Raw genomic sequence first — 12,427 nt, forward strand, 5'->3', positions numbered from 1 at the left:
GAAAACAACACATACATTTTTTTAGATGCCCGGAGTTAAGTGTGCATCTACTCTGTAAATAAGGAAATCAGGTGAAAACAGTCAATACTGAAATAACGCAAAATGACATGATTCGGTTTGGGAATATATAAATATATATACTGCATTATGTTTTTCTTCAGGGCAAAGGGAAAATGAAAACCTTCTGGCTTGACGGTCGGGTGGACATGAGTCAAGCCAACGACAGCATGGTCTGTAAGTTCGTACCAAGGCGGAAGCGGAAGGTCAAAAAGGATGATGCAACTTCCGGTACCCTTTCCCTCAGTACAGGTGTGATCAGCGAGGCAGGGTCGACAACAACAGTGGACAGCAGCTCAGACCTGGTCAGTAGGGTGGAGGTGACTGCTGACGTCGTTACTGGGAGACTTCAGGACATCAAAGAAAGCGGCAAGGAAGATAAACATATACGTGTTGTGCACACTAGTAACTTGAATCAGGCGTTGCCAGTTGAGGACATGAACGTTTCTTCTGCAGATAAACATATACGTGACGTGCACACTAGTGACTTGAAACAGGCGTTGCTAGTTGAGGACATGAACGTTTCTTCTGCAGATAAACATATACGTGACGTGCACACTAGTGACTTGAAACAGGCGTTGCTAGTTGAGGACATGAACGTTTCTTCTGCAGATAAACATATACGTGACGTGCACACTAGTGACTTGAAACAGGCGTTGCTAGTTGAGGACATGAACGTTTCTTCTGCAGCAATACCTGGCAGGGGGACTGATGGTGGAGGTGAAGCAGGTGATGGATTAGAGAAGACTCATCATCAGGATGGTGAAGCATACAAAAGGAGTTATATTCGAGATGGTTTGACTGCAGATGGTGACAAGAATGACATCAATTTTGCAGCAGAACAAAACAGCTCCACATTTGGAAGAAATATAACTGGGTCAACTCTCGGGACAGACACAAGTGACTCTAAACATGGCAATGACAACAGAAGCTCTGATTTTGGAGTTGCCCAAAGTGGCTCAACTGCAGGAGGGTCTAAAAATAAAGATGGTCATAGTGAGGTACCTTCAATTCAGGAGGATGTCACTGACGATAAAGCAACTTCAGATATTTCCATGTCATCGGGAAAAGGTTGGGTTAATGAGTCTGGTAAAAGGAACATCCAATACCCTGTCGTTCTTCTTAAAGACGAGGCACCTGGGTCTGATGTTGATCACACAGTGGTGTTGCCGAATCAGGTCATGACAGAGAATGGTTCTATAGTGGACGCTGATGATACACATATGACAAGGTATAGCTCGACCGTTATTTCACAAGCACGTCTAAAAGGTCAAGGTCATGTACAGAAGATGCATTCTGATATTGTGATTACTGTTACAAGTGATGGATAATTGCTTAAGGGTCATTAGCAGTTTGCACAGTGAGTGAGTGAGTATGGTTTTACGCCGCTTTTAGCAATCTTCCAGCAATATCACGGCGGGGGACACCAGAAAATGGGCTTCACACATTGTACCCATGTCGGGAATCGAACCCGGGTCTTCGGCGTGACGAGCGAACGCTTTTACCACAAGGCTACCCGACCGCCCCGCAGTTTGCACAGGGGAGTTGAACAAAATACCTCACTTTGATGAAAGAAAGATATACACACATGTAAAACATTACTTTTTATTGACTATTGTCGTGTATACATATTTCTGACACCCTGATGGCGGTCGGGTAGCCTAGTGGTTAAAGCGTTAGTTCATCACCCCGAAGAACCAGGTTCGATTTCCGACATGGGTACAATGTGTGAAGCCCATTTCTGGTGTCCCTGGCAGTGATATTGCGGGAATATTGCTAAAAGCGGCGTAAAACCAAACTCACTCACTCTGACTTCCTGGTGTGTATATAACTCAGTACAGAGTACAATACAAGAATTTCACTATGAGTCTGCAACCTCAATCTGTACAATCGAGCCATGCCTAGAAGTCACGCTAATCAACAAAAGGCCAGTGCATGGTTGGTCCTGTATTACGTACTAAATGATTAGGAAATTAATGTATATCCCCAGCAACCTCTGCTTCACAAAGTAGATCGGGTGTCAGGCGCGGTTGATCATATGTCCTCGTATCCCAGTCGAAGCCAATGGCGTCAACCACTGGATTGTCCAGCCCAGATTATTTTATTTACAGACCGTTGTCATATAGCTGAAATACTTGCTGAGTGTGATGTAAAACAAAAACACAAACAAAATAAAATAAAGTTATTCGGGACTAGCAAACAACACCATGAGTCCAGATCCGAGGCCAAGAGGTAACAAGCCATAAACATACAGCAGGGCTGGAACAGACAAATTTCCTGAACTTGGTGAGAACATGGCATTCAAAATGTTCCACAGGTGAGATGACAGCTGGTTTAAAACGTCAAAGAATGGAATGATTTCTCTGATTTGATATCTAACTACCTTTGGTAAATGCTCCATCTGGAGTATTGATGATTGCGGGAAAAGCTATACTTCCGTAAATGCCGAGTGTCATCGTCAGTGTGAGGCTATACACAAAACAAGCTTCATAGGCTTATTCGGGCTGAATTAAATGCCAGAGAATAACAGTCTCGAGTATGTGTCATTGGCCGTTAAAAGCAGCTAGTGGTGAACAGTATATCAATGGATCACTGAAAATCAGAGATGACACCATTTGGTCTCGTGATCACAAAGCATAAGCGTGTACTGCTCTTGTTTCTTTACAATGATTTTGTAAGAAAAGTAAGGTTTGTTTTCTTGATTAACTGAAGCAATATCCCTTGTTTCTTATTATTATTAGTTTGCACACATGCACATTCAAAGAACAAAAACATACAAAGACATATTTGTATAACTATTTAAAAACCCTTAGATGGATAATACTGTGCGATAGAAGCCAACATTACAACTTGTACAGGTGAATACTTTTAACAGTGTCATATGTATTTACTGACAGAATATGGTTCAATAAATTTGGTGCACACAAATATTGTGATTGTTAGCCCCATTTTAGAACGTACATTTCCACATTATGGAGTAGACGAGAAGACATTAAGCATTTTGTGATAACATTGACCATTCGATATAGTTTTGATAATTCCTATTATACATTCTGTGGAATAAAATATATTTTGCAACTAGCATCTATTGAATTATAATTCGCGGCTGTGGAGAGGAGGGTGACCTTGTGTTTAAAGCATTCGCTCGTCACATATATTGTTCGAGTTCCATTTCCAATATTGAATTTGTGAAACAGTATTCATGTCACCCCTACCGTGCCATTAAATTCAAAATGTCAACGCCAGAGAATTACAAATCTTGAATATCTCCCGAAACAGATGCTATTGAGCGTACAAGACAAAATAAGGTAAACAGTTATATGAATGGATCACTGAAAATCAGTGCTGACACCTGGGCCCACTTGCACAAAACGATCTTAGCGCTAAGACTATTGTAAGCCTATGTTAAAGTATGGGAGTTACAATCATCTTAGCACTAAGATCGCTTTGTGCAAGGGGGGCCAGGTGCTAGTGAAAAGGGTAAGCATGTTCTGCTCTACAGGTAGCAAAGTGGCTTTAATGATTATTCCTTAACTCTTTTGGTTTCGTATTCTGCATTGATGCCACACAGATAGCGGAACAAAATAGTATCATGTATCACACGGTATGTGAATGTCTTGTCTGAGCTCCCATCACGATGTAATTGTGTATTTTACGAGCGCTTCTATCGATATTATTTTGAAGCATTTGGTTGTAAAGGAGAAACGGAAAGTTACATTTACTAACATTTGAGTGTATAACCAGGCATTCTTCATGCTGTTAAACTACCATTACACCCCTAGGACATACGTGTAACAGCTCATTGTCATCACTAAACTTCCAAACTTACAGGACTATATTTAATTAAACTGTACTGAGATAATTATCAAATGTGGAAGTTTGAGTAAGAGGTTAATATGGAGTAAGAGATTTTTCAAATGATGCGGTACAGACTGCCTCCGTGGTCTAGTGGACAGAGTGTGTGTCCGGAGAGGGGGCGGTCGTGGGTTCGATCCCCGGCCGCGTAAATAATGGTACTTGTTGTTACCCTTACTGACGGTAAAACAAGGACTGTGGGGCTAAAACAAGGACACCTCAGCTCGGAGTCAGTATCACGCGTCTGAGTGTGGTATCCATGTTAACACTGCTTGTGGGCAAGCACTATGATCTCGCAATTAGTCTGTACTAGTACACACACACACACACACACACACACACACACACACACACACACACACACACACACACGCACGCACGCGCACACACACAGACACACACACACACACACAGAGACACACACACGCACACACACACACACAGAGTCGCTACTTTACGTGCAATTATCGTGAATGCAATGTTAAATCCAAATTCACCTCACCTCTCCTGAGCCGGTACAGCTGTGATAATACCCATGACTACAGAAACTGCCGGACAAAAGAAAGTATACACCCATATGTTTGATACTACCCATAACTACAGAAACTGCCGGGCAAAAGAAAGTATACACCCATATGTTTGATAATACCCATGACTACAGAAACTGCCGGCCAAAAGAAAGTATACACCCATATGTTTGATAATACCCATGACTACAGAAACTGCCGGACAAAAGAAAGTATACACCCATATGTTGGATAATACCCATGACTACAGAAACTGCCGGACAAAAGAAAGTATACACCCATATGTTTGATAATGCCCATGACTATAGAAACTGCCGGACAAAAGAAAGTATACACCCATATGTTTGATAATACCCATGACTACAGAAACTGCCGGACAAAAGAAAGTATACACCCATATGTTTGATAATACCCATGACTACAGTAACTGCCGGACAAAAGAAAGTATACACCCATATGTTTGATAATACCCATGACTACAGAAACTGCCGGCCAAAAGAAAGTATACACCCATATGTTTGATAATACCCATGACTACAGAAACTGCCGGCCAAAAGAAAGTATACACCCATATGTTTGATAATACCCATGACTACAGAAACTGCCGGACAAAAGAAAGTATACACCCATATGTTTGATAATACCCATGACTACAGAAACTGCCGGACAAAAGAAAGTATACACCCATATGTTTGATAATACCCATGACTACAGAAACTGCCGGACAAAAGAAAGTATACACCCATATGTTTGATAATACCCATGACTACAGAAACTGCCGGACAAAAGAAAGCATACCCCCATATGTTTGATAATACCCATGACTACAGAAACTGCCGGACAAAAGAAAGTATACCCCCATATGTTTGATAATACCCATGACTACAGAAACTGCCGGACAAAAGAAAGTATACCCCCATATGTTTGATAATACCCATGACTACAGAAACTGCCGGACAAAAGAAAGTATACACCCATATGTTTGATAATACCCATGACTACAGAAACTGCCGGCCAAAAGAAAGTATACACCCATATGTTTGATAATACCCATGACTACAGAAACTGCCGGCCAAAAGAAAGTTTACACCCATATGTTTGATAATACCCATGACTACAGGAACTGTCAGGCAAAAGAAAGTATACACCCATATGTTTGATAATACCCATAACTACAGAAACTGCCGGACAAAAGAAAGTATACACCCATATGTTAGATAATACCCATGACTACAGAAACTGTCAGGCAAAAGAAAGTATACACCCATATGTTTGATAGCGGCTAGAAATGAAATGAACAACAACATAGATACAATACCGTATATCGCTGTGTATAAGGCGAGTTTTTCGTACCTAAAATGAGGGGGTTAAGAAGGGGGGTCGTCTTATACACGGAGTCGAAGATCTCACATTTTTTTCCACTGGCGATGTCAACCAGCGTCCGATAGCCAGCCCAGCATTTGACAATAAAAATTCGCATTTCGTCCTAAATAACTGTTCCAATAACTATTTCCATACATAAACATGATTTGTATCTCTTTTCCTTGAATAAAGCTTAATAATTTCTGCAAATCGTACACTATCGCCATACAGAGCCGTGCAATCAAACAGAGGACATGAGTTCAGGTCGCAGACACCTCCCAATTAGGATCAGTGGTACGTCAGCACCCAGCAAACCTAATGTTAAAACGGTTTAAACTCACCTACCACCTTTTTACATAAGCACTCATTCAACAGAGAAAAAGACCAGAGCGTCCTTTGATTCAACATCAAGTGACAAGAAAGAAGAATTCGTTCAGTGTAACCGGAACATATGAATAAAAATAATTCTGGAGATCTGGTTTCTGTCATCCTTGAAACTCTTCAGATCTCCATGAGTGTCATCCATGAAGAAAATTCCTCGTCGTGTGTTTGATTTCGCCTTTGAACAGAACCACGTGACCATAGACAGCCATTGTTGATCAAAGGGTTTCTCTTTATTTTTGACCCATTTCTGAAGTGTAGAAATATCCTAATGTTTGTTTTCGAACAGGAAGTACATGTTTTGTAACCGCTTGTGTTACAGTGTTTAGCGTGTATCACAGACGGTTTCTTTGACTTGATTTAAGTATTTAAACCAGATACTACCAGCGGCGTGAAACCATACCCACTCACTCACTCACTCACTCACTCACTTGGTCATATTGTAATAGAATCCGTGAGGAATCTGGGTTAGGTCCAAAACAAGGTCTGCTTGCTGTATGGGGGGGGAGTGAGTGAGTGAGTGAGTGAGTGAGTGAGTGAGTGAGTGAGTGAGTGAGTGAGTGAGTGAGCATGGTTTTACGCCGTGGGGACACCAGAAATGGGCTTCACACATTGTACCCATGTCGGGAATCGAACCCGGGTCTTCGGCGTGACGAGCTAACGCTTTAACCACTAGGCTACCTGACCGCCCCTTTGTTGTAATGAGTCGGGTGGTCAGGTTCAGTGACTTGGCTGGCATTTTGTGCTTCATGGTATCACAGTTGCGAGGCATTGCTAGTCATTTACAGTCTGTGAATTCAATAACACAAACGAAGGCATAGGTGACAAGACGAATAAATAAAGCAGAGAACAAAACTGGATGAGAACCCACGATCACAACTCAGGGACGTGCTCAGGGACAACTCAGCAAAGTCAATATGCAACATCTTACATTTGACAACTCAGAACAACCATGGTCTCCAAACAAGGTAATTCCTATCCCACATAGCATCAATGACAATGTGTGTGCCAGGTACCAGACCTTGCCGTCAAGTTCTTCTCTGGTCTGTCCACTACCACCATGCCCTGTACTCAGTGAAACAGGAAGACCTGTGTCCTGGCTGGCATGACTGTCAGTGATCTATTCCTGTCATTATCACCACGATTGTATCCTTTACGCCCAATGGAATCTGTCTCTTTGTACGATGTCTGGCGTCCACGTCTTATATATTCACAATCTCAACATAATTAATTTCATTATTACGTATATCAAGAAATAGGAATCTGTAGTCGATATCTTACATCGAACCAGTCCCTTTTCAATGGGGATCATTTACATTCGTCCAGTGTTTGTACTGAGATGGTAATATGGTGTGTTTGAGAACTCATGAGTACCTGCCGTTTACCGGTGGCATTTCCGATCACTTGAATTTGGTACTATTTATTTCAAAGGCAGCCTCTGGATGCAAACCGCCAATATAGCTTCGATACTCACCACGCTTTGAAAATTCAGCCATCAAAAATGACTTCAGAGAGAAGTATTTCCTGGAAGTACTTTTATCTTTTATGCTCCAGAGTTCTCAGTATGAATAACCCAAGGCTTGGACATTTCTTTCGAAAAAATAATTGGTGGTGGAAAGTGCCGTGATAACTTTCAATAGCTACGGCGTCATAACAGTAGGCTCGTTATGTAGCAGCCTAACAGAGTGACGAAAATAGAATGTCGCATTGCTTTGAAAAAAATAGGACAATGCCTAAATACGACAATGCGCTTGTGCCAACTTTCAGAAGTCATTTTGTCATCTGTTAGATTAATGTCTCAGTCCAGAATGCCGTTCGACACAGCGATCTTAGTCCTACGACCCAAGGTATGGTTAAGTAGGTGAGTTCGATTGTGTTTGTGGTGTCCCGGGAACCCTTTCACGGAGCAATCGCAGACAAAGACTTACGACAGGTACAGTACTAAGATGGTCGAGACTAGCATACTTTAACATAGACTTAAGAAAGGCGCAGTGCTAAGATGGTCGTAACTCCCCTACTTTAACACAGACTTACGAAAGACACGTGCTAAGATGGTTGAAACTCTCATACTTTAAAATAGGCTTACGAAAGGCGCAGTGCTAAGATGGTCGAAACTCTCATACTTTAACATAGGCTTAGGAAAGTCTCAGTGCTAAGATGGTCGAAACTAGCATACTTTAACACAGGATTACGACAGGCACAGTACTAAGATGGTCGAAACAAGCATACTTTAACATAGACTTATGACTGGCGTAGTGCTTGGATCGCTTTGTGGAACAGGGCCCTGGGCCCGATCTTAGCACTGATGCTGTCATAAGTCAATGTTAACATATGGGACTTACCAACATCTTAGTGCTTTGATTGCTTAAAATAAGAACAGTTATAATAATAGGCTATTTATATTGCGCATATTTCCACACCACTCAGGGGCATGTGCTACTATTACCCCGGTCGCTAAATCAATGTGCACGCAAGAATCATTCTCAGCTCCCTGGTGAGTATACAACACAAACTGCTTGTCAGATGCACATTGTCATCTATTCCTACCCCGGGCACTAGATCAATGTGCACTCAAGAATCATTCTCAGCTCCCTGGTGAGTATACAACACAAACTGCTTGTCAGATGCACATTGTCATCTATTCCTACCGGGTACCCATTAACTGCTGGGTGAACAGAGGCACATTTTGAAGAAAGTCACTTGCCCAAGGAGACGCCACATGTGTTACATGTGCTTGTTTCAGTGTGGGGCAGGACGAAGCCCTAGAAACTCTCAGGAGCCACGCTGCAGAAACGCGGTCACCCATCCCAAAACTCCATGCGTTGCTTAACTTCACCTGCTTTGTGACCTGTGCGCTGTGCACAGGGCCACTAAATGTATATATATTTTACTGAGAAAGTGTGGATTTTAGTGTTCAAGGCGTTCGCACGTGATTCCAACATGAGTACAATATGTGAAGCTCATTTATGGTGTGCTCTGTCCTGATATTGCTAGAATATTACAAAAAGCAGGATTGGAACATACTTACACGCCCCCTCACTCACCCAATGACGATTATTAATAAGATATGCACGTGCATGCATGCGTGCGTGTATCCATTGATGCTGATCAAATGGGACTTGATAACAGACTGCTTGTTTTTCTGAGCACATTTCGAGTATCCATTCATGCTGATCAAATGGATAAAATTGATCAAATGGGTACGCTGGTCACCGTTCTTCATCATCACAATGCTCGTAATTACCCCGTGTATATTGAACCGAGTATTCTATTTCACGATATTAGGTCTCTTAGTTACAGATGCTGTATTATGTTCGGGTTTGATCAGTCAGATATGCTAACGGTTTTCACTGATTGAAACTTAATCTACTGACTACGATAAACACGCATTCATGTAAGTTCAGAACACAGTGCACACCAACTAATCATGACATGTGACAAATCTAAACTGAAAGAAAGAATGCCGCAGTGATTTTATAATTACTATATAGTACCACTTCGTATTACATATAGCGTTTACAAGCCATGCATTATATGCAAAAGAAGTGGGACCCCCAAGTAAAGTGCCAACTGATTATGATATGTGATAGAGATTTTAGATGTATCATCCAGCACAACTTCTTAAAACATATAGCGTTTACAAGACATGCGGGGCGGTGGGGTAGCCTAGTGGTTAAAGTGTTCGCTCGTCACACTAAAGGCCCGGGTTCGATTCCCCATTTCCGGAGTCCCCTGCCGTGATAGTGCAGGAATATTGCTAAAAGCAGCGTAAAACCATACTCACTCACTCACTCACTCACTCACTCACTCACTCGCAAGCCATATTTTAGAGCTAATGCTAAAGAAGTGGGATAGCCAAGTAAAGTGCCAGGCAAAAGAAAGTTTACTCCCATGTTTCATGGTGGCAATGAAACATGAAACAAACAATAAATGGGTATTCAGTGATGATGTTTTTGATACAGGTGTGTTAGTTACGTTTCGAACTTATTGTTTCAGTAGCATATTTCTTTATCTGAACTTTTATGCTGAACTATATCTGAACTGGACGGGTGATGTACTCCTGCTGGGGCAGACGAGGTAGCAGAGGCACCGTAAGTCACAACTGGTACCATACAGGTAGCAGAGGTACCGTAAGTCACAACTGGTACCATGCAGGTAGCAGAGGCACTGTCAGTCACAACTGGTACCATGCAGGTAGCAGAGGCAGCGTAAGTCACAACTGGTACCATGCAGGTAGCAGAGGCACCGTAAGTCACAACTGGTACCATGCAGGTAGCAGAGGTACCGTAAGTCACAACTGGTACCATGCAGGTAGCAGAGGCACCGTAAGTCACAACTGGTACCATGCAGGTAGCAGAGGCACCGTAAGTCACAACTGGTACCATGCAGGTAGCAGAGGCACCGTCAGTCACAATTTGTACCATACAGGTAGCAGAGGCACCGTAAGTCACAACTGGTACCATGCAGGTAGCAGAGGCACCGTAAGTCACAACTGGTACCATGCAGGTAGCAGAGGCAGCGTAAGTCACAACTGGTACCAAGCAGGTAGCAGAGGCACCGTAAGTCACAACTGGTGCCATGCAGGTAGCAGAGGCACCGTAAGTCACAACTGGTACCATGCAGGTAGCAGAGGCACCGTAAGTCACAACTGGTACCATGCAGGTAGCAGAGGCACCGTAAGTCACAACTGGTACCATGCAGGTAGCAGAGGTACCGTAAGTCACAACTGGTACCATGCAGGTAGCAGAGGTACCGTAAGCCACAACTGGTACCATGCAGGTAGCAGATAGGTACCATAAGTCACAACTGGTTTTGATATGGTGGCTGCTGGCGATCTATAGCTCAGTGTGTGTATTGTATTATATTTTTACTTCTCCCCTACCGGTTTTTAATACAAACTTTGAATTGTGATATTCTAGTTGTTTGACTGTCCGTAGTTGACATGTTTATACATTGGAAATATATGATTCATTTAAATTAAATTTAAATTTAAATTTGAACTCACACACTTTCTCACTTATATGATGAATCAAGAGGTGAAACTTGACTGAAAGTATTGAACGACAGACTGAGAGAAGCGTTCGTAAAATAATTATAAATCCCAGCATGCCCATCTCCACGATCTGAATGAGAAGTAACATGCTGTAGTAGGTTCACGTCCACCTGAACAAGTGGAGTGAACAGGCCGAGGCCGATGTCACGAAGGCTGTGATTGGACCACAGTATAGGTGGCATCCATTGGTCCTCTGTATCGAACGAAAATGAACAGCGGATCGGAAAAAAAGAAATTCGTTTCAAATTTTAAGAGTAAATTCACCAGCATCAGCAGAAGAGAACTTCATATTTTGTTTCACCCCAAACAAACTTTCGATGTGCAGATATATCTCCATGTTTATTTCATTCCTTAAAAAGGACGTCATGCTTGTGCACCTAGAGCCCGATATGGCAAAAGCATTTTCCACATTTTGACTGTCGACGTTGCCTGTTAGCTAAAAGCTCTTAGCTTGCTGCAAAAACCAAACATGGATACAGTTAATAATATATTCCTTCTTCAAGCAATGCATATACTCTGGTAACATTATGGTGGGTACACCAAGAATTTGCAGGGATTTTAGCAATAAGGATGTGTTAAAGTGAGCGAGTAAAGTTTTAGGCCGCTTTTAGCAATATTCACTGCTTCACTGTCACTGCTTCAGACATTGTACACACATTGGAATCGAACCCGGGTTTTCAGCATGCTGAGTGAATGCTTTAACCTAAATGTTACCCCACCAACCGAATGTGTGAAAGGCGAAAAGCGATTCATAAACGCTATGGATATTAGTGTTAACCATTTCAGTAAATCACTGCTTCTGCGTCGCAGCTTTCCAAACATTACTTCGTTATGCTGTATTATCCTGTGCCATCTTAAAAAGGGCTGCAGTAATTTTTGGCAAATGTTCAATCTTAACTTCAGATTTTGACAGAAACAACTGCAATGTAAAACGTTTAGTGTCATTATTCCTTCCTAGTGTCTGTTGTCTTCACGTACAAAGGTAGTCTTGTTGCGAACACCTGGTGTCGTCACTACAACTTGATTTTCGACTCATTTTACCATAGCATGGGGTAACAATAGGGAGTTTTGACTCATTAAACCATAGCATGGGGTAACAATAGGGAGTTTTGACTCATTTAACCCTAGCATGGGGTAACAATAGGGAGTTTTGACTCATTTAACCCTAGCATGGGGTAACAATAGGGAGTTT

The 12,427-nt window shown here is 42.1% G+C and overlaps 1 protein-coding gene across 1 annotated transcript in view; it reads left to right on the forward strand.

Annotated features, from left to right (window-relative positions):
• LOC124113168 overlaps positions 1 to 1,484 on the forward strand; it is a 5,524-nt gene extending 4,040 nt beyond the window's left edge. The window contains exon 4 of the mRNA XM_048394393.1: positions 162 to 1,484. Coding sequence (XP_048250350.1) covers positions 162 to 1,388 — 1,227 coding nt within the window. The 3' untranslated portion in view covers positions 1,389 to 1,484. The remainder of the gene's footprint in view (positions 1 to 161) is intronic.
• Positions 1,485 to 12,427: the final 10,943 nt, after the last annotated feature.

This window comes from Haliotis rufescens, unplaced genomic scaffold (genome assembly GCF_023055435.1).
Source record: "Haliotis rufescens isolate VD_foot unplaced genomic scaffold, xgHalRufe1.0.p SCAF_13, whole genome shotgun sequence".
NCBI classification, from domain to species: domain Eukaryota; kingdom Metazoa; phylum Mollusca; class Gastropoda; order Lepetellida; family Haliotidae; genus Haliotis; species Haliotis rufescens.